This window comes from Neoarius graeffei, chromosome 5 (assembly GCF_027579695.1).
Source record: "Neoarius graeffei isolate fNeoGra1 chromosome 5, fNeoGra1.pri, whole genome shotgun sequence".
Taxonomy (NCBI): domain Eukaryota; kingdom Metazoa; phylum Chordata; class Actinopteri; order Siluriformes; family Ariidae; genus Neoarius; species Neoarius graeffei.
This window is the reverse complement of record NC_083573.1, coordinates 98,899,518-98,925,040: the sequence shown is the minus strand read 5'-3', so window position 1 is coordinate 98,925,040 and position 25,523 is coordinate 98,899,518. Positions and strand designations below refer to the sequence as shown.

The window sequence follows — 25,523 nt, the reverse complement described above, 5'->3', positions numbered from 1 at the left end:
TAAAATACAGGCCTAGGTGATATCTCTGGGAGTGGTTTTGATGTATTACCTGTTGCTTTATTTTTGCATGGTGAGGTTGACATTTACATGGAATTGCCCTATTCTAGCTGCAAATGTCTGGTTTTTGGTGCAATATCTCCATAGGTGTATAGAGGCCCATTTCCAGCAACTCTCACTCCAGTGTTCTAATGGTACAATGTGTTTGCTCATTGCCTCAGAAGGCTAATGGATGATTAGAAAACCCTTGTACAATCATGTTAGCACAGCTGAAAACAGTTGAGCTCTTTAGAGAAGCTATAAAACTGACCTTCCTTTGAGCAGATTGAGTTTCTGGAGCATCACATTTGTGGGGTCGATTAAATGCTCAAAATGGCCAGAAAAAGGTCTCGACTATATTTTCTATTCATTTTACAACTTATGGTGGGAAATAAAAGTGTGACTTTTCATGGAAAACACAAAATTGTCTGGGTGACCCCAAACTTTTGAATGGTAGTGTAACTGCTGCGTAACTATTGCACAGAATCTGGTAACCAAAAATATCAAATTTTACAATTAGATACTTTAAATAAAAAAAACTTGAATAAAATATACTAACTATGCTACATATATTAAATAAATATAAAATATGAAATATATTGCACAATAAAGGATTTATAGCATTGCACATATTCCGGATAGTGAGATCTTGTCCAGATATATATGATTGGGGATTATTTAGAGTTCAGGAGTCTGATGGCTTGGGGGAAGAAGCTGTTACAGAACCTAGTTATTCTGCTCCGGATAGTGCGGAACCTCTTGCCAGAGGGCAGCAGGGAGAACAGTCCGTGATGCGAATGGGCGGGGTCTTTTATCATGTTCTGAGCCCTGGTCAGACAGCGTTCGACTGCAATGTCTTGGATGGAAGGCAGAGACGTCCCGATGATCTGTTCCACTGTCCTCACCACTCTTCACATGATCTTCCAGTCTGAGGTTTTGCAGTCCCCAAACCAGACAGAGATGCAGTTGGTCAGTACACTCTCTATGGTGCTCCTATAGAAAGTGGTGAGGATGGGGTGGAGGTATGTTCTTCTCATCCGGCACAGAAACTGCAGGCACTTTGAGTCTCCAACATGCCTTATAAAGCCCTGATGTGTGGAGTGTTCAGGTTATGGTGCTCCTGTGATCAGCTTCTCCCATCCTGCTCCATATTATTTCCATTTTTGTCATTTTAAAGAAAAAGATCAATAGCATTCATCTTGTCACCACTATTAAGAGAGTGTCCAGGACCTTCATGGTCAGTTTGACCTTGATTATATTACAGGTATTTAGCAGATGCTTTACTCCAGAGCAACCTACAACGTACCCAGAGCAGCCTGGGAAGCAGTCAGGGGTTAGATGCCTTGCTCAAGGGCACTTCAGCCATTCCGGCTGGTCCAGGGAACTGAACCAGCAACCTTTTGGTCCCAAAGCTGCTTCTCTAACCTTTAGGCTTCCATGATGTCAGACAATGCATCCTACTGACTCCAGCTCATTCTCTTATCATGTGTACAGTATCAAATTCACTGTGCCTTAATTTCCTGAACTATACACTCTGTACACTTTAAAGGTCCCATGGCATGAAATTTTCACTTTCTGAGGTTTTTTAACGTTAAAATGCGTTCCTCTGACCTTCTTAAGTCACCCCAGTGGCTAGAAATTTCATAATGTGTAAACCAAACTATGCCCAACATTTGAGAATGGCGCGTCAAAACGGCGCGTTGATAAACTCTTCCCTTTACTACGTCAGCAAGGGAGATGATCCCCACGCCCCCCCTCTGGATTCCCACCCACTGTATGGATTGCCCCGCACAGTTGTAGTGAGGAGACCATAGAGGACACAACAACATGGCATCACCTAAGCGAGCGAAACATGGAAATTGCGCTGTACATGGATGTGACAACACAGAAAAGAGTCTGTTTTTACTGCCGACGGGAGAGCCCCTGAAGACGCAGTGGCTTAATTTTATTTACTCCAATAATACGCCGTCGAGTCTACCTAAGACGGTGTATGTTTGTCAGAAGCATTTTCCTGATGAATGTTTCCACAACTTGGGACAGTACAGGGCAGGTTTTGCACATCAACTGTCACTGAAGCCTGGGTCCGTACCAAGCATCCCTGCCGCATCAGCAACAAACACCAAACAAGTAAGTGTATAACTGGTCGTTTTGCCATGTTTTAAAATTGGTGTGTTAGCCTAGCAATGGCTACATTAGCTGTGCAGCTAACCGCTTCCTGCAGTTAGCCAGGTATTCTGCGCTACAAAACTAAAGAGCATGCAGCATGCTCTGTTAAACTGAGTTTAGTCTGGAAATTGACTGTAACTTATGAGCTCATGTTTGACTATTGCTCCGCAATGCATGTCTTCTGTTGGATAAGCGCTATGTTGCTGTAGTTGCTGCTTCTATCCTCTTTGGTTATGGAGTGCATGTTCAAGCCTAGGGTATTATACGTTCGTAAACTACCACTCCGAACACTCTCACTCTCTGTTCTCTGTGTCACGTTGAGTTTACGAAAGGAGTCCGAGGGAGAACGGGGTTTTGTCTTAGCAGCGTGGCTACAGGCGCTGATAGCAGCGAGTATGTGTGTGCGCAGCTTGGTCAAGCCCCTCCCCCCATGGCCCGCCCCCACCCTCTACCCTTCCCCGCCTCCTGCTTCTCATTAGCAAAACGACGCACTGGGAAAATGGGGCTTTCTCCCAGGAGGCTATATTTACATGCCGAGGGTTCATTTCGAGAAAGTCTGCGGATATAACATCCGGAAGCCTCCACGAGCCCGTTTAAAGCATCAACAAACCACCATGCCATGGGACCTTTAACACACACTTTTAACAGGAGTGTGTGGGAGAAAGTGTCCAAGGTCTCACCACCAGGAAGTTGTGATCTTCTGGCTCAGCTCGGAGGTATTTAAAAATGACCTGCTCCATAAACTTCTCCATCAGATCCCAGTCCTCAATGATACCATGCCTGATGGGCCACTACAACACACACACACACACACCCCATTACATTCTGTGTGGAAATGCATTGACTATTATTTCTAAATTACACTGCATAAACAATTAATCTTGTGTGTGTGTGTGTGTGTGTGTGTGTGTGTGTGTGTGTGTGTGTGTGTGTGTTCTATTCTCAGTTATTATGCACACGTCTCTTACTTCGACAAATTGAGAAATGCTTCAATGTGGTTTAATGTGGTTTAACCAGGAAATTAGAATTAAATTTATTGTTAATATATTTAATTTATTTAAAATGTTATTTTTCATGCTGTAATAAACTCGGAGTTGTTCTGACGAGAGAGATGACTGCTGTATGTCAGTGAGGGAATTATTTTATTATCATTTACATTATTGACATGAAACTCTTCAAGTTCCTTGTATTTAATAAATGATGTTTCTGAGTGGGATTGTAAACACAAACAACAACTGATTTTATTCTTTCTGTTCTCATTTTGTTATTATTGGTTTTGTTGTTATTGGTTTTGTCCTTACTCCTGTTGTTGTTGTTTTGTTATTTCCTATTGTTGTTGTGCTTATAGTTGTTATTGTTATTATGATTGTTGGTGGTGGCCTTGTTATTGTTCTTGTTGATATTATTGTTATTATTTTTGTTCTTGTTGATTTTGCTGTTGTTGTTGTTTTTTCTTTTTGTCGTTATTGTTGAAATTGTTATTTTTTTTATTTTGCTGTTTCTTCTTGTCATTGTTTATTTTTTTATTGTTGATTTTGTGATTGTTTTTGTTTTCAATATTGTTGATTTTGCAATTGTTTTTATTTTCAGTATTTTTTATTTTCTTACTGGCCATTTTGCAATTGTTTTTATTTTCAATATTGTTGTTTATTTTGTTTTTGTTGTTTTGTCATTTTTGTTTTCAATATTGTTTGTTTTCTTATTGCTTTGCAATAGTTTTTATTTTCAATATTGTTGCTTATTTCATTGTTGATTTTGCAGTTGTTTTTATTATTGTTGTAGATTTTATTATTTTGTCTTTGTTTTTGTTCTTGGTGTTGTCAATCATGTTACTGTTGATTTTGCTATTATTATTATTATTGATTTTGTTGTTGTGGTTGTTAATTTGTGCTAGCAGTGCTGGCGCAAATTGTTACTCTCACTCAGGATCTTTATTATTATTATTATTCTCCTAAAGTTTTTAGGACGCTATTTCTCCCTCAGTTTTCAACCAATCACTTCCAAATTTGACATGAAGAATACCTCTGGGCTGAATTACGTTGCTATGACTTTTGGTGCTGATCTGGATCACTGATCCAAAATAATCCATGAAAAATAGGATTTTTTTTTTCAATCACTTATAACTCTGTCAATTTTCATGATTTTTTCAATCAGTTTTTTTTTCCATTTTGTTCAGGGCAGCAGGGCGCAACTTTCCCTCACTAAGCGTCATTCTTTATCTCTTACTGTTCCGGATCTATAGGGTACGGTTGCTGCTGAAGGTGTTCTCATTGCTATTCTTGGGTAGGTTTCCCAAAAGCATCATAGCACAAAGATCATCGTTAAATGGTAGAGCGAGCATCACAATGAACACTCTCTCTCTCTGAGTTAAGATGCTTTTGGGAAAGTCACCGCTTATTAGTCATATTGCTCCAAGCTTTAAGAGCATTTGAATAAAATCTGTATTAAATACAGATGTAAAACATTGAGAACCCTGAAGTGTTTTTCACTCGGTCCTCTGGAGGTCGACATGAAAACTTACAAGAGGGCAGAAAGGGGTCGAAGTGGAACACGTAGGAGGCTCAGAACATTTAATTATCCAACAAATATCCCTTAAGAACACCTGAAGAGCCTTTTTATTTCTTATAGTACAGCGTTTTAAATCCTTTACAGGTTCTAGATATTTAGAAGAAAATAATTAGCAATGATTTTTGTCATTTGTAATCACACACGTACCCAGATAATTACACTCTTAGACAAAAAAGCATCTTGTACAGTATAATTAAGGGTTTTTAGTGTCCATAAAGAGCTCAACCTGAACCCTTTCTGAGAGGAAAGCACTGATGTAATTAGGGCTATTATTTTCGAGTCATTCTCACCTCTCTGTATCCGTCATGCTGCTCGACTCGTCCTGTCATTGTTGTCATAGCAACCCGAATGCGGTCATGTTTATGTTTATTTTATTACCTTCTCAGTACATGCTGCTGTAACACTTTCAGTTCCCTTTGAGGGATGAGTGAAAATGGATCTTATTGTTTTCTGATTGTTGCTTATCAGATCCATGAGACAGGGTTTGAGAACAATTCTTGGAAAATCATGAATATAAATAGTCTCCTGTTGGATGAGTTACGTGTGATACAGAAGCATCACCTTGGTTGCGTAGTTGGGTTTGTCGATCGCTTCATCACCAATGAAGAAATCCAGATCATCCACTCCCTTCATGAGGCGTCTCTGAGCCTGGTCTCCAACTCCAGCTGTCTCTCTGATCGCAATGCCTGTGTATAGTGGGGCAAAAAAGTATTTAGTCAGCCACCAATTGCGCAAGTTCTCCCACTTAAAAAGATGAGAGAGGCCTGTAATTTTCATCATAGGTATACCTCAACTATGAGAGACAGAATGGGGGGAAAGAATCCAGGAAATCACATTGTAGGATTTTTAATGAATTAATTGGTAAATTCCTCGGTAAAATAAGTATTTGGTCACCTACAAACAAGCAAGATTTCTGGCTCTCACAGACCTGTAACAACTTCTTTAAGAGGCTCCTCTGTCCTCCACTCGTTACCTGTATTAATGGCACCTGTTTGAACTCGTTATCAGTATAAAAGACACCTGTCCACAACCTCAGACAGTCACACTCCAAACTCCACTATGGCCAAGACCAAAGAGCTGTCAAAGGACACCAGAAACAAAATTGTAGACCTGCACCAGGCTGGGAAGACTGAATCTGCAATAGGTAAGCAGCTTGGTGTGAAGAAATCAACTGCGGGAGCAATTATTAGAAAATGGAAGACATACAAGACCACTGATAATCTCCCTTGATCTGGGGCTCCACGCAAGATCTCACCCCGTGGGGTCAAAATGATCACAAGAACGGTGAGCAAAGATCCCAGAACCACACGGGGGGACCTAGTGAATGACCTGCAGAGAGCTGGGACCAAAGTAACAAAGGCCAATCAGTAACACACTATGCCGCCAGGGGCTCAAATCCTGCAGTGCCAGACGTGCCCCCCTGCTTAAGCCAGTACATGTCCAGGCCCATCTGAAGTTTGCTAGAGAGCATTTGGATGATCCAGAAGAGGACTGGGAGAATGTCATATGGTCAGATGAAACCAAAATAGAACTTTTTGGTAAAAATTCAACTTGTCGTGTTTGGAGGAGAAAGAATGCTGAGTTGCATCCAAAGAACACCATACCTACTGTGAAGCATGGGGATGGAAACATCATGCTTTGGGGCTGTTTTTCTGCAAAGGGACCAGGACGACTGATCCGTGTAAAGGAAAGAATGAATGGGGCCATGTATCGTGAGATTTTGAGTGAAAACCTCCTTCCATCAGCAAGGGCATTGAAGATGAAACATGGCTGGGTCTTTCAGCATGACAATGATCCCAAACACACTGCCCGGGCAGCGAAGGAGTGGCTTCGTAAGAAGCATTTCAAGGTCCTGGAGTGGCCTAGCCAGTCTCCAGATCTCAACCCCATAGAAAATCTTTGGAGGGAGTTGAAAGTCTGTGTTGCCCAGCGACAGACCCAAAACATCACTGCTCTAGAGGAGATCTGCATGGAGGAATGGGCCAAAATACCAGCAACAGTGTGTGAAAACCTTGTGAAGACTTACAGAAAACGTTTGACCTCTGTCATTGCCAACAAAGGGTATATAACAAAGTATTGAGATGAACTTTTTTTATTGACCAAATACTTATTCATTCTCATCTCATTATCTCTAGCCGCTTTATCCTGTTCTACAGGGTCGCAGGCAAGCTGGAGCCTATCCCAGCTGACTACGGGCGAAAGGCGGGGTACACCCTGGACAAGTCGCCAGGTCATCACAAGGCTGACACATAGACACAGACAACCATTCACACTCCCATTCACACCTATGGTCAATTTAGAGTCACCAGTTAACCTAACCTGCATGTCTTTGGACTGTGGGGGAAACCGGAGCACCCGGAGGAAACCCACGTGGACACAGGGAGAACATGCAAACTCCACACAGAAAGGCCCTCGCCGGCCATGGGGCTCAGCTGGGATAGGCTCCAGCTTGCCTGCAACCCTGTACAGGATAAGTGGTTACAGATAATGGATGGATGGATGGATGGATGGATGGATGGATGGATGGATGGACAACCATGTTATAACAATTAAAAAGAGCTCCGGAGTAGCTTTCAAACAAAACCAAATGCCATTTTAGCTGACTTTGGAACTCTAGTTCCGCTACAGAGCTCATCATGTTTGAGTCTTAAGGTCAGAGACCTTATTTTTTATTCCAGCAAAGTTTTTCGAGATAATTTTTTGATTAGCTCATCCAGACGACAGGTGAGGATTTTATCCCATCATGTGTTGTCCATTGTCCATCCATTGGGCGTCATCCTTATTTCACGAAAATTGCTTCTTCTCTCTCAATTCTTCACCGATTTGTATTCTTTTTGGCAGGAAGGTCGGTCTGCCTGGAGTGCATATAGCTTCTACCCAAATTTGCATAATTGTAATTAATAATGAAGATATGGAGTAATTAATCAATCCCTAACGAGCAGTTTCCACACAAATCGCTTCTTCTCCCTCAATTCTTCACTGATTTTGATTCTTTCTGGCATGAAGGTAGGGGTACCTAGGGTGCATAAAACTTCTACCCAGATTTGCTTCATTACAGTTATTAATGAAGTTATGGACTAATTAAGCCTTAATTCAACAGCAGTTCAACAAAAATCACTTCTCAGTCAATTCCTCGCCGTTTTGGATTCTTTCTGGTAAATAGGTCGGTATTCCTAGGGTGGATATCACTTCTATATATAGCTTGTATATAGTGTATATAGCTTGCAATATTTATTGTGCCCATAATGCCACTTTAGATCATTTCTTCTGGACTAGACGGGGCCGCAGTGAGCTACACCATCACTGACGGTCTCGTTTATAAGATATGGTGAGTCTATAGTCCAGTTTGTTTACAATACGAAAGCTGTCTTTGCAGGAATTTTTCATTTATTTAACTGTATATTTATACAACCAGAAATGCAAGGCGTTTTTTTTTCATTGTACTTTATATTTTACAGAAATAAAAAAGGAGTCTTTTCGGTCATCATTTTTCGTCATTTAAATGTCCCGAGAACCAAATCCTGGACACAGTATCGCCAACTGAATTAAATCGTCAATCGTTACTGGAGTGTATCATTACACTTCTAACTTTGAGCGAATTATTTCAACACATGGGTCAAAGTGAAAAGTGTTTTTTGCTCCCTTGGAAGAAGTCATCGCTGCTCACGGATGCATGATGTACGCAGATGACACTCAGCTATGCATTTCCATCGACACCAAGCATGATCATCCTACAACACCTTCAACAACTGAGTTGTGCATGAAGGATATTGTCATCTGGTTCTACTGTAAATGCTCTCATGTGTAACCAGTGTTGTAGACAAGTCACTAAACCTCGAGTCCGAGTCCAGTCTCGAGTCCCCAATGTTCAAGTCCAAGAACAAGACTCCATCCTCACCATGTGACGGTGTCTGTTGCTGCCTTTATGTGAAAGCATCTCTGCTACTGTGTTGGACTAACGTTCCTGCTCGACTGCCCCGTTTTAGTTAACAGGCTACAGATAAAAAGGTTGTTCATCGCTCAGCAAGCCCCACCCACTATCAACAGGGCAAATAACATGAGAGAGGGTTAACACTAGCTAGTTCATCGCTCAGCAAGCCCTGCCCACTATCAACAGAGCAATGAACATAGCGTGTCACTTCCTTCTCTGGGTGGAGTCTCGCCAAATGACGATTGAAGTTCGAGGTTGTCCCTATCCTCTCCTCGATAGTTCTTCGACATATGGAACACATAGCAGTGCATTTTTTCCCACTGTATGAGAAGTCTGTATAAGCAAAACTTCAGACAATCCTAGGGGCGTCTCTCCAGCCATTTTAGCGCCATTAATGTTAGTTTGTTCCTGAACATGACATATGAACAGGTGAATGTGCATTCTCTTGCACAAAATTAGTATAAAAATTAATGTAGATATAAATATCTTATGCCAAATTATTTTGGCATGTTACAAAAAATAAAGAAAAAAATCAGAGTCCTCATCTCCAATTTACGAGTCCGAATGCAGTTAATGCACGAGTCCAAGTCCGAGTCATCAGTGCTCAAGTCAAATCAAGCCACGAGTCTTTAAAATTAGTCAGACTCGAGTTAGGGCTGTGCGATATGGGAAAAAATGAATATCCCGATACATTTTCTCCATTTCACGATATACGATATATATCTCGATATATTTAAATCTCCTCTAAAGGACCCCATGAAATCTAACTTTTACTCTTTACTGTTTTCACTACAATCCCTGCAGATTAAATAACATTCTTGGTTAACTTTACAGGTGCTTTTCAACAACACATTTTAAATTTTCATGTTCGTGATTAATCACAATTGAATTGAAATAAGACTATTTTTATTCAACAAAGTTGTGGCACAAACTGCAAAAACAATCTTGAAAATTGCAACAAAGGGGCAACACAATACAGAGCTGCTCAGAGCTCAAATCAATAAAGTGCAAGCTCAACACTGAGAAAGACATTTAGCCTAAATAAGAAAAGTGCTCTTTCATTAAATTATTTTTAAAAAATAGATCTCCAAGCTATTAACCTGACTACTGAGAACCACTGGAACATCCACAATAGAGAGAGAGATTGAGGGAGAGAAGAGAGAGATCTGTAAAACATCATTTTTCTCTTCGCACACTTTTGAACTGAATGTTTTCGGGCTCTGCCTCTCAGATGTGTGTAATTCCGGAATTGCCTTCTCTGTAAAATGTCTGCGACCAGGCAACTCATATTTGGGATCGAGTGTGTTTAGTAATTTTTGGAAGCCTGGTTTTTCCACTATACTAACTGGGATCATGTCTTCGGCAATGACGTTAGTGATTGCATCCGTTATAGCTCTCCATTTCTGACTCGTTTTCTCATATGGGGTGGCTTTGGAGAACGAGGCCGCTATGGTTGTTTGTTTAGCTTGGGGGGGGGGGTTTAGCTCGTGGGCAAGTAGTTCGGCGTTTAAGAGACTCTTCATACTGTACCGGGTGAGTTTCAGGTGATGGAACATATTTGTTGTGCTGCTGCCTTTCGTGATGACAGGGTTTTTTTTTTGCACACTTTACAAACTGGCATTTGCTGTTCCACGTCCTCCTCGCGATATCCAAAAAATGTCAGTTGACTGACCCCTTACTAGTTCTTTTAGGAAGTAATGTGTCGCTGAAATTGACAGAGCTTACACGGTAGCCTATGCAACACCAGCAATTGCACGAACTGAGTCAGCGCTGTAAACCGGAACCAGGAAATCTTCCCACGCAGTGTTGCCAGATACTGCTAAAGTTTTCCAGCTCAAAATATGTTCAAAACCCTCCAAAATGCACTTAAAACTGCCCAATCTGGCAACACAACCGAAACTAGAAAATCTTCCCGGAAGTTCCTTTCAGCACCAAGATGTCGCCTGGGATTGGTTGGCGAGTGCGTGACGTTATTGTTTTCTTTACCCTTAGGCAGCCTCTCACGTTACTGCCTGAGGGACAGGGAGAAAACCACCGGAAAAGGTTTTAAACAAACACGAAACAAACGCAGGTCGGAAGATGACCATAAAATACTCGATAGTTACGATATAATAATTTTATGTATCGCACACAGAATTTTCATGATATATCGAGTATATTCGATATATCACACAGCCCTAACTCGAGTACTACAAGCCTGGTCCTTACACCATCTGTGAAACATGGTGGTGGTAGTAGCATGGTTTGGGTCTGTTTGCTGCATCTGGACCAGAATGACTTGATGGAACAACAACTTCTGTATTATTCTGGTGAATTCTAAAGGAAAATATCAGGATATTAGGGTACAAATCGGATTTGAGTCCGAGTCCTGGACTCGGGTACAATAAGCCTGTGTGTAACCCTGAAAAAACAGAGGTTCTCCATCTTATGGCCAGGTACAAGCAACATGACAAGATCAGTCTCAATATGGACGGCATATCCATTGACCCTAAACTGGTTGTAGATCCTCATCTCCAAATGACCAAACACATCAAGAACACATGCAGATCAGCTTATCATGCACTAATATAGGCAGGATTAGGAAGTACCTTGATCAGGATGACTGTGAAAGGCTCATACATGCTTTCATCACATCAAAACTTGATTTTTGCAACGGCCTATTATTTGGACGACCACTGTCTGAAATCGACAAGCTCTAGCGCGTGTAAAATTCTGCCACAAGAATGGTGGTTCGAGCTAAGAAGAACGATCACATTTCTCCACCTTAAAATGTCTACACTGGTTACCCATCAGAGCGAGAACTGATTTCAAGATCCTTCTGTTAACATACAAATGTCTCAACGATCAAGCACCAGAACACATTAAAGAACTCTTGACAAGTTACAAGCCTCAACGTAACTTAAAGCTAGACTGCCTTTCAGATTTTTCTAGTGTAGGTCATAAAAAGAATTTTCCCCGACACCAAATTATTTTTGTTGAGTGACCGAAAGCTACTGAATTCGAATCGTAGACTTCCAATTTTATTATTTTTTTAAACAGAACAATTAATGAATTTCGAGCCACATGGCCCTAAATTCTCCGCTATTTTTTCCTGCTTCACCATGACCCAATACAAGATACTACGTCATGCATCACATCACGTGGTGGGCTTTCCTCATTCACGCAAGGCATTGTGGGATACAAATTTGAAACAGGAGAGAAAAATGGAGGGCGTGGGTGTGCGAATGAAACGTGAAAGACCGGCTACAGTAACGGAAAGCAAGCGAGAAGAAAAGACGTTGTGTTATATACGAAGGAAAGGAAACACAGGAAATATCAAACTAATAAATATCGGCGGTCAGCGAGCACGTCGGTGTGATCAGCTGTTCGTTTAGCGGCAGAATGCTGGAACTGTCAGTGCACGCTCAAAGGGAAACCTGCGCATGCGCACACACACGGACTTCCTCTGTCTGCTTGACTGCGCGAAGAAGCGAGCGATTTCATGCACATTATTTGTTTTAATCCCCTCAAATTAAATAACTTCCCAGCCACAGAATGGCCTGATATTTTGTGAGAGATTATAGAAATAAACATATATCACAATGACCACATTTCAGACGGAACTCAATTTCACCGATTTTATGAAATCGAAAAGCCGTCTAGCTTTAAATTGCGGACACACAATTAGAAGCTAGAGGATGTGGATTTGCATTCCTTACTCTGACTCTTGTATCTACACTCCCTTCCTTAAGCCAAGGTCACAACCGGACGTACGATTTTTTGGCCGTACGATTTTTGGCGTTTCCCAAATCGCTGCGTTTTTTTTGCTCATGGAGAAAGACGCACGTTGGACGTAAGTTTGTCTTGCAACCTGAAAAAAACGTAAGCGCCCGTAGAGTTTGTTTGACATGACAAAGAACCTCTGCGGCCGGTCTGCGGCCAGTCTACGGCTCGAAAATCAGCACGTCACACGCGCGCCCTCCATGCGTTTCTTGCGTTTTTTGCACGTAGACCGGCCGTAGGAGCACGTACGGCCAGTTGTGACCTAGGCTTTACTGAATATTAGCAGTAGAACACAATGACACTATTTGTATCTTTATTTCCCATTACAGCCCAAGACGAACACAGCGCCAAAATGAGGGTTGGAAAAAGACCGAAAGCAGTGTTCTACTGTAGAATGGCTTTAATTAGCACTTCCCTATGGCACCATTTAATTAAAGGCCTGACCCAAATATCTGAAATAACAGAAAAACTGTTATACATCACTCTACTAGGATTAAAAAAAGCCAAAAGACGAACATGGGTGAATAGAGCTATTAAGCAGACAGTACTTACAGGATGGCATGATAAACTGCGGCTCGGTGTTTCCAGCATAACCGATCTTCGTGTAGCTGAAACAGGAGATAATAATAATAATAATAATAATAATAATAATAGGGCGGCACAGTGGTGTAGTGGTTAGCGCTGTCGCCTCACAGCAAGAAGGTCCGGGTTCGAGCCCCGTGGCCGGCGAGGGCCTTTCTGTGTGGAGTTTGCATGTTCTCCCTGTGTCCGCGTGGGTTTCCTCTGGGTGCTCCGGTTTCCCCCACAGTCCAAAGACATGCAGGTTAGGTTAACTGGTGACTCTAAATTGAGCGTAGGTGTGAATGTGAGTGTGAATGGTTGTCTGTGTCTATGTGTCAGCCCTGTGATGACCTGGCGACTTGTCCAGGGTGTACCCCGCCTTTCGCCCGTAGTCAGCTGGGATAGGCTCCAGCTTGCCTGCGACCCTGTAGAACAGGATAAAGCGGCTACAGATAACGAGATGAGACGAGATAATAACAAATTGTCTTGTAGTAGTGAGTAGTGCGTAAAGGAGCCTGGACTTGAATTTTAGCTGCTCTGTTTTTGTTACTTCAGTGCTCGCCGCTCTAAAGAAAACATGCCATAGTTTGAAGGATAAGCTGACCCAGCGCCCGCCTGCTACGCTTACAGCTCATGTTAAGCATTGTTTATAATATTATCCATAAACAGTTCAATCCTCAAGTCGAGCACTGATTAAGATGTGTCTCCTCTGATGTCCTAGATTTCATGTTTATGCATGTAAGATTAAAGGAGACATACTGAATTTATTCTATCCACATTCACTGGATATGAGCAATAGCACGCTCTGATTGGCTACTCTACTACTAGGATATCAGCTCATATACCATGAGTAGAGAAAAACAAAATGGCAGCGTGTGTTGCTGAACCAACCGAGGATGAAATAAAAATTCTACTCAAAAACAAAATACAAAAAAAAGCAACAAAATATGGAGTGAAAGTATTTGATGGTAAGAACGTACCTTTAAAAAAAATTCAAGAATAATTATTATTGTCATTGCATTTTTCACAAATTGCTCCTGTCTATTCGCCAGTTTGTTTACATTCTTCATCTTTAAGCATTAAAATTTGTTGGATTTTCTTTTTTAGACTGGTTCAAAAACTCAAAGACATACATGTCAACCTATACGGAATGTCCGTATTTTATACGGATTTGATTCAATAAACGTACTATACGGGCGTACAAATAAAGTTATACGGATTCTTTTAAAAAACTTCAATATTTATTTAGAGCTATAATCAATTCCCACGATGATAAAAGAGCGCATAAGATTTACAAACATACTATACACCACAGACAGCCAGTAAAGAGTCTTATGAAATCGCGCGTTATCTTGTGGTAGCAAGACTTCGTTCCACTTTTGATCATGCGCACATCGCATTGCGAGAATCCCGCCAACCGTGAAGTAACATTTTGTTTGAAAAGCGTATTTCCACCTGAGCGATTTTCACTAGCGACTGAAAAGATTCTGAATGGGCACTCCGGCAAAGAAATTCAAAACACAATACAGGGGTAGGTTTGTACGGAAGCCGAGAGAGGCCCTTCATATAATCCTTTTTTTTATTCACCTTGTTATCCCGAGATAACGACATAATTAATTCAGGATCTCGAGAAAACAACACAACTAATTCGAGATCTCGAGAAAACAAAACCGTTATTTCAAGATCTCGAGAAAACAAAACAATTATTTCATGATCTCAGCTGGATCACTGTATCTCCGTCGGTAGAGACGAAGCCGGGCCAGTCTTCTGCGGAGGTGCCGCAGACTAATTTTGAAATTATCCCTTATTAAAAGACTTAATGCAATCTCTCCCTGTGTCAACCCCTGATCAAAATATTGCCTTATTAGGTGAGCGATTATTCCAGACACTCTAATGACCAAAGTTGCGTCTATACAGAATGAGAAATAGCCCCAAAGTCAGCATATCGGACCCATATTACAAGTCTCTTGGCGTACCTGAATGAACCATTTCTCAGCTATTTACTCGAGATCATAAAATAACGGTTTTGTTTTCTCAAGATCTCGAATTAGTTGTGTTGTTTTCTCAAGATCCTGAATTAATTATGTCGTTATCTCGGGATAACAAGGTGAATAAAAAAAGATTATATGAAGGGCCTCTCGCGGCTTCCGTAGGTTTCTCCCTGAATGGAAGGACCTTTTCAATGGCATAATCCAACCGGCAGCCTCCAAAAACGAAGAATATGCGCACTGCACACTGTGTGTGCGTGACATCAAAGTTGCAGCATCGGGAGTGTATGATGTGAAAGAACATTTCAAATCGAAACTACAACAGCGGAATGCAAGCCAAAGGCAAAATCAGCCACTGATGACAGTATTTGCGCGCTCAAAAACTGATATGCCAACAACTGGAAAAGACAGAAAACACAAGGTAGTGGGCGTTTTAGTTCAAGTTAGGCAGTGCTCTGTTTACCCCACAGTAATGCTGACTGTGAGAGAGTTTTCTCTCAAGTCAGGAAGATACACACAGAGAGCAGAAAGAACCTGAATGCAGACACACTGACCTGGCCTACTGCAGTGTAAGATCAGCACAGACACTTGCTGTGACATGCAGCCTTGTGAGGTATTGGTGCAGAGCGCTAAAAAAGCTGTCATGGAGTACAATTCAGAACATTAGAGTGACACTTTGTGTTTTTGTCAAACATTGGAGCTTTGTATTCATTCTGAAGGTTTATTGTTATTAATATTGAATAAAAAGTAACTGGGATATATCATTGTTAATTATCATTCAAATTTTAGGTAAATTATTTTAATTTGCATCTTATACGGATTTTATAAGGGAAATAAGGATTTTGGAGGTTGGTTATACAGGTTTGATTGACCAAAGGTTGACATGTATGCAAAGAAGTTTGAAAATCACAGAACTGATTGTCCAAGGAAGAATTAAATAAATGTCTAAAGCTATTCTGTACCTCGGCACGACAGCAAGATGGTTGTTTTTCTACCAAAGAAAACAAAACACAACACAACAATAAAGTCATTTCATGCGGAAATTATTTTGTCGGACGTTTCGTGTAAAGTTTTTATTTATCGGATTTGCAAAAAATAAAAATGCTGTGTTTCTCAAAATCCAGTGAATGTGGATAGAATAAAACAGTTATTCCGCTGAATCTCGTCGTACACGGATTATAACCGAGCTATCAGCTCATGTACGACTCGATTTCATGGAATAACTGTTAATTACACCCCTTTTCCACAAGCTGACCCCGTTCCCTGAGGTCTTCATGAAGGGTCTGTGGCATGCTTTGGTTAAAATACCACAAGGATAAAACACCACAGCTCACAGCTCCCTTCCCAGCTGGCCGCCATCTTACCACTCCCATCGCAGAGCGGAACCGTCGTGACTGTCACTACTGGAAGCTATACAAAACTGGACAACTTATTGATGTAATTGGTGAGAAAAATTAGAAGAAAAACGCCGGCATGTGCAGCAGTGAGTGAACTGTACAAATCGTCAGGTCAAAGGTTGTGGACGGACATTTCACCTGCAAGTATTGATAGCTAGCGTGTGATCATTTTTACATGTGTGTGCACAGCGCCATTTGTGTGGACCCTCTATAGCAGGGGTGTCCAAACTGATCCATAAAGGGCCATGTGGCTGCAGGTTTTCATTCCGGCCATGCAGCAGCACACCTGATTTGGCTTATTCAATCAACTGACACACCCACCCTTCAATCAAGGGTGGGTGTGGCTGCAAGTATTTGACTGTGTGAAGACAGTTCAGTTGATTGAATGAGCCAAGTCAGGTGTGCTGCTGCATGGCTGGAATGAAAACCTGCAGCCACACGGCCCTTTATGGATCAGTTTGGACACCCCTGGTCTATAGGAAGAGCAAAAAATAAATAAATCCGTCTTGTCTGATTTTGTTGAAAATCTGACATTGATCTCTGGGATGAACACTGTGACTGTGTCAGATTTTCGATGGAAACGTCCCCGACTAGATCAAAGCCAGTGCATACAGCATTCATAATTCTGACAAAAGTTGCATTTGTTTACCACATTAACCGTTCCCCCATTTACTAAACACTGCATGGTCTTAAAAAGAAAAAGCATCCAAATTGAATCGTTTGTGTGTAAAATAGCAGTGAATTATGTGACCAATAAATACTGTTCAGACACAACTGTGAGAATGAAGTGAAAATGGCAAATAACACGAGAATATAATCCTGTTTCAACAACTGTCTGAAAGAGGAAAGAAGTACTGTACAGCCTTTGTGTTGGTATAATAATGAAAGTAAGTAAGTAAATTATACCGTAGTGCTTGAAAGTTTGTGAACCCTTTTAGAATTTTCTTTATTTCTGCATAAATATGACCTAAAACAACATCAGATTTTCACACAAGTCCTAAAAGTAGCTAAAGAGAACCCAGTTAAACAAATGAGACAAAAATATTATACTTGGTCATTTATTTATTGAGGAAAATGATCCAATATTACATATCTGTGAGTGGCAAAAGTATGTGAACCTCTAGGATTAGCAGTTAATCTGAAGGTGAAATTAGAGTCAAGTGTTTTCAGTCAAAGGGATGACAATCAGGTCTGAGTGGGCACACTGTTTTATTTAAAGAACAGGGATCTATCAAAGTCTGATCTTCACAACACATGTTTGTGGAAGTGGATCATGGCACGAACAAGAAAAAGCATTGTTGATGCTCATCAGGCTGGAAAAGGTTACAAAACCATCTCTAAAGAGTTTGGACTCCACCAATCCACAGTCAGACAGATTGTGTACAAATGGAGGAAATTCAAGACCATTGTTACCCTCCCCAGGAGTGGTCAACCAACAAAGATCACTCCAAGAGCAAGGCATGTAATAGTCGGCGAGGTCACAAAGGACCCCAGGGTAACTTCTAAGCAACTGAAGGCCTCTCTCACATTGGCTAATGTTAATGTTCATGAGGCCACCATGAGGAGAACACTGAACAACAATGGTGTGCATGGCGGGGTTGCAAGGAGAAAGCCACTGCTCTCCAAAAAGAACATTGCTGCTCGTCTGCAGTTTGCTAAAGATCACGTGGACAAGCCAGAAGGCTATTGGAAAAATGTTTTGTGGATGGATGAGACCAAAATAGAACTTTTTGGTTTAAATGAGAAGCGTTATGTTTGGAGAAAGGAAAACACTGCATTCCAGCATAAGAACATTATCCCATCTGTGAAACATGGTGGTGGTAGTATCAAGGTTTGGGCCTGTTTTGCTGCATCTGGGCCAGGACAACATGCCATCATTGATGGAACAATGAATTCTGAATTATACCAGCGAATTCTAAAGGAAAATGTCAGGACATCTGTCCATGAACTGAATCTCAAGAGAAGGTGGGTCATGCAGCAAGACAACGAGTCTAAGCACACAAGTCGTTCTACCAAAGAATGGTTAAAGAAGAATAAAGTTAATGTTTTGGAATGGCCAAGTCAAAGTCCTGACCTTAATCCAATCGAAATGTTGTGGAAGGACCTGAAGTAGAGGTCTTCGCGGGACAGAATTTTCAGTCCCGCTCCCGCCCGCTCCCACATTGTGCAGTCCCGCTCCCGCCCGCTCCCGCAAAGAATTATGATTTTCAGTCCCGCTCCCACCTGCCATATTTTGTCCCGCTCCCACCCGCAAATCCCGCATGATGCAGACGTTCGCGTTATTTCTCACGAAAGTTCTTGTCATTGGCTTGGGGAATTAAACATGCTGAGCTTAGCTGAGCTCTCCACTGACCGATCCTTCACCTAGCGCACGTAGCGAGGGTGCGCGTTGCCAGGCGGCATGCGCAGCTGAGGCTTTACAGAGATACCCAACACACCTACCAACATCTACAGTGGATATTAAGAATATTGTACATTGCACATAGCTTATATGTCACTCCTCACATTTACATTCTAGGAAATACAAGTAGGCCTATAAGAAATTAATATAATTTAAAGACACAGCGTGATGGTGCCCCGCCCCCTACTTTGAGTGGATTTGAGTATAAATATCTACAGCTCACATTCAGGGGTGCGTTTCCCAAACAACCAATCACGAGTGAGAACGACTTCCAAATGTCTGATTCCAGGACTCTTGACTTTTTAACGGTAAATGTACCTCTTTTTAAAGCAGCACTTACTTCTGAAGCACTGTGAGCTTCACTAGAGGAGCTCTGCTCTTCTGCCATGATCGGAGATCTCAAACACGGAAGAGCAGAAAGGAATCGGAGACGTACGCGAGATTAGACCACATCCGCAAATTTAGGCATCTTAAAATGTTTTTATTAATGCCAAATAAAATATCCAGCACAAATTATATATGATAGACATAAATTAATAATTTATAAATTTTATTTTAAACACGTTTTTATTTAGCGGGACTGCAGCTTATCACCTCTCCCGCCTGCTCCCACCCGCGCCCGCAATGAGCTTTCAAAATTTGTCCCGCGCCACACTGCTTTGCGTCGGGTCCCACGGGACTCCCGCGGGAGTGCAGGGCTCTAACCTGAAGCGAGCAGTTCATGTGAGGAAACCCACCAACATCCCAGAGTTGAAGCTGTTCTGTACGGAGGAACGGGCTAAAATTCCTCCAAGCTGGTGTGCAGGACTGATCAACAGTTACCGCAAACGTTTAGTTGCAGTTATTGCTGCACAAGGGGGTCACACCAGATACTGAAAGCAAAGGTTCACATACTTTTGCCAATCACAGATATGTAATATTGGATCATTTTCCTCAATAAATAAATGACCAAGTATAATATTTTTGTCTCATTTGTTTAACTGGGTTCTCTTTATCTACTTTTAGGACTTGTGTGAAAATCTGATGATGTTTTAGGTCATATTTATGCAGAAATATAGAAAATTCTAAAGGGTTCACAAACTTTCAAGCACCACTGTATAAGGAAGAAGAAATATATGAAAGAGAAAGATAATCTCCGTAAAAATAATTGTAGTCGTAAAAAAGCCATTTCAAAAATGATCAGAGATTGAACTGGAAAAGGGAAAACTAGATAGAACTCGACGCCAACGGTGTCGATGGGGATGCCTCCGCCCGGTAGACTACACGCCTTATTAAGTTGTGATTTGGGGATGGACATTTGACCTCACAGTAATCTTGACCTGGTGAAATTACTTGTATTCGCCTTGGAGATATTGTGTCCACAAGGTTTTCAGACAGACATTTGACCTCACAGTGACCTTGACCTTAGACCTTTTGATCTCAAAATCTAATCAGTTCATGTTTGTCCCAAAGCGCACAAATGGTGAAAGTTTGGTGAAATTCCTTTCATTAGCCTTTGAGATATCGCGTTCACAAAGTTTCGGGACGGATGGGCGCACGGACAGACGGACAACCGGAAAACATAATGCCTCCTGCACCTTACGGTGGCGGAGGCATAAAAAACAATAACAGCGAAGCGGGGCATGATAAAGATATGTAAGGAATGTGGGTAAAAGTGAGAAAATAAGAGGAGGTAATGAAAGGGAAAAAAGTAAGGAGAGACTTTTCTTGAGGCAAATTTGATTGGATACAACGGTTTATCCAGAGGTGGACAGTAACGAAGTACGTTTACTTGAGTACTGTACTTAAGTACACTTTTTGAGTTTTTTTTTTTTTTGGAAACTTCTGACTTTAACTTCACTCCATTTGAAAGACAAATATTGTACTTTTCACTCCACTACATTTCTATCAAGCTCCTCGTTACTATGAAGCGGGTTTGAAAGTGGATGTCTTTTTCTTTTCTTTTCTAAAACGTGATTGGTTTTTCCGCAGGTGACACTGAGACAGCCGATCAGTAATCACTAGGGTCACGTCACGTCCACAGACTGTATAAAATCAAGTTCAGTGATTTCTCAGCAGCGTTATTTGAACACGATCAGTTGATGGCAGAATGGAAGGAGGCGGTTCTTCTGCGGAATGCACGCACACCCATGGCCCATGAACCCATGTTTCAGTTTTCTGAAAGGATTAAAGATTCATTTCGTTTTAAATGTTTGCTTTGATTGCCGAAAACGAACCACATCACAGCCTGCAAAAACTCGCCGTCTGACCTGTGGGAGCATATTGAGGGATATAAATGTCTTATTCCAAGAGAAAGCTTGCAGTGAAGTTGTCTGTGCTTTTAGAGCGAGCGATAATGTTGCAAACGTAGCTATGCAGTCTGGTTAGCCAAATGACTTTCTATGGATTTGCCTGCCAAGTTGCCGTTAACACGTTAACACATAGCTAGTTAACGTGGACACTGTTAGTTAGCATGTAAAAACAGAGTTACGCTAACATGAATAACGTTAACTTATCTGAAGTCCTTTCAGAAATATGTTTCAGCATAATCTTGCCAAATAAACAGAATGTAGCAATTTATTTTCCAGTAGCGTTAGCTACCCAATATGATTTTGAGTTTGAAAAGAGTTTGCTAGCATGTCAGGTGGAGCTTCACTGACTAGCTAGCTTAACGTTAAACCACCATGATGGCACGGCATGCGTTCATTTTGTGAATTCACATTTCTGTCTTTGGTAACGGCGTTAGGTTTTGTAAGCATCGTGGCAATAATACAACGATGCGTTGAGAGAAAATATACTTTTAATACTTAAGTATTTTTAAAAGCAAGTACTTCAGTACTTTAACTGAAGTAAAAATTTGACTGGACAACTTTCACTTGTATCGGAGTCACATTTGACCAGCAGGATCTGTACTTTGACGTAAGTAATGAAGTTGGGTACTTTGTCCACGTCTGGGTTTAACACAAACGAAATCCATGCAATGTGAGTGGTAAGATGGCGGCCAGATGTGTTGGCAAGATTGTGGCTTTGTGCTACCATGGCAACTGTTGAGCGTTAATGATATTGTGGATCCAGCAGCAAATAATCCCAATAACCTTCCACAAAATTAGCATACACCTACCACCTCAGCTCTAAGCATTAGCTCGAGCTAAACAGCCATAGGAACTCGCAGCATGATTCTTTTTTAGATACATACTCACATTTCCCTCGTCTGTAGTTTGGCTAAAGACAGTTGGTATTGATCCTTTTTTAGGAACATTGTCCTGACCCAGGTTAGGAATCCAGTCTGTACATTAAAGTGCACGTTTAAATATACAAGTATAGAACTGTAGGACTCGATCCCCCGAGACATACAGAACTCGGACTCAACGTCTATACGATATAAATTTAAAAGTTAATTATTTCCTTATAGCTACTATTACATATATATTTAACCTCCTAGGGCTTAGCGGTCACACGCGTGGACAGCACTTTATGGAAATTCGGAACAAGAATCCACATATGTGGACATACTTTTTCTCTAAAAGTACATCTTATCAAAAGATGATGCTTAGTTTTTATTCTAATCAGGTTCTAATAAGCCCAAATAGCAAAGAGAAATAAAAAATGCATGTAAAAAAAAAAAAACAGCTTGGGCCTTAGGAGGTTAATAGAGTCACTACTGAATCGTTTTGATCTCGTATCTCATGCTGTCAACAAGTGTAATTTATTTTATTCATTATGATTTTATTTTTTATCGAGGCGCCTGGGAGAACAACTGTGCCCAAGTGTGTCCCCTGTATAAATAAAGCTTATTATTATTTTTTTTCTTAAGAAATGGTTAGAACACATGAACAGGGTTTTTCCGACTGTAACTGGGACACTGGTATTAAAAATAAACTCGATCCACTCAGCTCTTCTGTCGCCTGAGGCTGAGGGTCGATGTAACGCTGTGTGCTGCTCTGTACAGCCAATAACAGGGCAGTTCGCATGCTTCAACTCACTTTGACATTATCCTAGCAGGTCTGGTGCACAAGTGGGTGGAGATACTCAAATGAGGGGGCGGGGTAATTCTAATGAGCTCCACTTGTGACATAGAAACAGGAGTCAGATCTGAACGGCTTGTTGATGGTCGTGTTTTCTGAAATAGAAGCCCAAAGCAAACTAACAGGGGGTCTTATTTCAGAGTGCGTGGCTGCAGATACTCACGTGTGTGCACAAGCACTGAAAAAGTGAGTTTTTTTTTTTTTTTAACTATGCTAGAAACACCTCATGGATGCACTGGGACGCATCCTCAGTGATGTATCCTGGGGTCCTCGGGTGTTTCGGGTCTTGCAACATCATACACCCTCACCCAGGCGACCCAGCCGGGGTTGATCAAGCCCCGACTTGCGTCCCAGTAGCAGTCCATGGATCACCCCTTTTAATCCAAAGCCACCGTGTGGCTTTCTCTGCGGCTTCGCTTGCGGATGCAATGGCCCTCTTCTTAGCTGCTCCTACAATGCCCAAGCGGCTCAGGACTTTGCAGAGGGAGCGCCCTGCAAAACCCCTACAGCCGACTTCTATGGGCTCGTAGAAGGTTCTCCAACCTCTCTCCCTGCACTCCTCCACCAGCTCCTGGTACTTGGCTCTTTTCCTCTCATTGGCCTCCTCAAGACGCTCTTCCCAGGGAACTGTTAGTTCCAGAATGATGAGGTGTTTTGAGGGTTTTTTTTTTAAATAATATTACATTAACGGTGTTTAGCAGACACTCTTATACAGAGTGACATACGACACATCCAGAGCAGCCTGGGGAGCAGTTAAGTGCTTTCCCTGCTGATCCAGGGAATTGAACTAGCAACTTTGTGGTCCCAAAGCTGCTTCTCTAACCTTTAGGCTTAATATACCCTCTTTAACGTTTAAATGGTATTTTGTGTTGTGTTGTGTTGTGTTGTGTTTTACAGCCACATGTGTGACACATTGTGGTGAAATCAAATGTTCAGAATCATGTTTACATGAGACACGCCCCTGTTTATGCAAACTCCGCCCACATATGCACAACTCTTACTCCATCCATCCATTATCTGTAGCTGTTTATCCTGTCCTACAGGCAAGCTGGAGCCTATCCCAGCTGACTACAGGATCCAGCCTATCCCAGCATCCAGCCAGAGCAGGTCATGATATATTTTTTACCATATTAACATGCCATTGTTGTGTGTTATGCCTGATGTAAAGACTCTCGTCTCTGCAAGCCTACTACACAGATTTAATACTTGTCATTTTTAGGGCATACCTAACAACATGTGTTTTCTTTCTCTCTCTCTTCCCCCCCAATCTGTCCCTCTGAGTTACATGTTGGTCCTGGGATTGAGATGCTGGCCTCTTCTGCCCCTCGGACCTGCTTGATCCATCCTGGTGCCCTGTGTCTGGTCGGAGTTTTATCGCATCGCTCCTGTGAAGGACGGCCCCATGAGGACAGTTGAAAGTCACACCTGGAGGACGCTCTGGACTCTTACAGTAATGCTTTTATGGCTGAGGACTACAGTTGTCTTGCTAACTTTAGGACTGCAGTTATCATGAACAGTTTTGCACTCAAGTTTCCATCAATGAAGAGTTATAACATCAACGAAACTGTCCTCATGTTAAAACTGTTAATATTATAGTCAGGCTGTCTGTTGTTGCCCAAATGAGGATGGGTTCCCTTTTGAGTCTGGTTCCTCTCGAGGTTTCTTCCTCATGTCGTCTGAGGGAGTTTTTCCTTGCCACCGTCGCCACAGGCTTGCTCATTGGGGATAGATTAGGGATAAAATTAGCTCATGTTTTAAGTCATTCAAATTCTGTAAAGCTGCTTTGCGACAATGTTTATTGTTAAAAGCGCTGTACAAATAAACTTGACTTGACTACGGGCGAAAGGCGGGGTACACCCTGGACAAGTCGCCAGGTCATCACAGGGCTGACACATAGACACAGACAACCATTCACACTCACATTCACACCTACGGTCAATTTAGAGTCGCCAGTTAACCTAACCTGCATGTCTTTGGACTGTGGGGGAAACCGGAGCACCCGGAGGAAACCCACGCGGACAACATACAAACTCCGCACAGAAAGGCCCTCGCCGGCCACGGGGCTCGAACCCGGACCTTCTTGCTGTGAGGCGACAGTGCTAACAACTCTTACTCAACTTCTGAGTCTGGAGTTCCATCTGAGGTCTGAGTAATATCTCAGATCAGCAGTGAATACGGCTCAGAATAGTGTGTGAGTGTGTGAGATATCCCAACTCACCCAGTCCCATAATCAATGACACAAGGAGGTAAAGGCACTGCCATGTCCTGACACTCTGAGGATGAAAACACACACACACACCTTTTCACACTGACGCACTTTTAAATAGTCTCTCTCTCTCTCTCTCTCTGTGTGTGTGTGTGTGTGTGTGTGTGTGTGTGTGTGTGTGTGTGTCAGTCAGTGTCTCTCTCTCTCTCTCTCTCTATAATAATAATAATAATAATAATAAATACCTTTTACTCAGATGACTCTCACACTGGTTTATGGCTCACACACTGTTTCTTTTCTCTTTCTCCCATCACACACTGACTGCTTCCTGAGTCAAAGGCAAAGAACAGAAATAGAAACCCTCCTCATCTGCCAAAAATAATCCCTGGTGCTCTTCTGCACACAGATATTCCTCTGCCTTCCTCCACTGCAGAGCATGAAACACACACACACACACACACTGATCTGTCCTGTGTCCTAAATCCTGCCTTTACCCCCTACCA

The 25,523-nt window shown here is 41.8% G+C and overlaps 1 protein-coding gene across 2 annotated transcripts in view; it reads right to left on the bottom strand.

Annotated features, from left to right (window-relative positions):
- The window catches only part of actr3b (actin related protein 3B), a 49,969-nt gene extending 24,446 nt beyond the window's left edge, over positions 1-25,523 (bottom strand). Inside the window, exons 1-5 of one of the 2 annotated variants that reach the window (XM_060920744.1) lie at positions 25,266-25,523; positions 25,033-25,087; positions 13,016-13,071; positions 5,332-5,456; positions 2,883-2,993 (exon numbers count right to left, since the gene is read on the bottom strand). In XM_060920744.1, coding sequence (XP_060776727.1) covers positions 2,883-2,993; positions 5,332-5,456; positions 13,016-13,071; positions 25,033-25,076 — 336 coding nt within the window. In that variant the 5' untranslated portion in view covers positions 25,077-25,087; positions 25,266-25,523. Of the gene's footprint in view, positions 1-2,882; positions 2,994-5,331; positions 5,457-13,015; positions 13,072-25,032; positions 25,088-25,265 lie in introns of those variants that run through there. The other variant, XM_060920745.1, reaches the window with a different exon arrangement.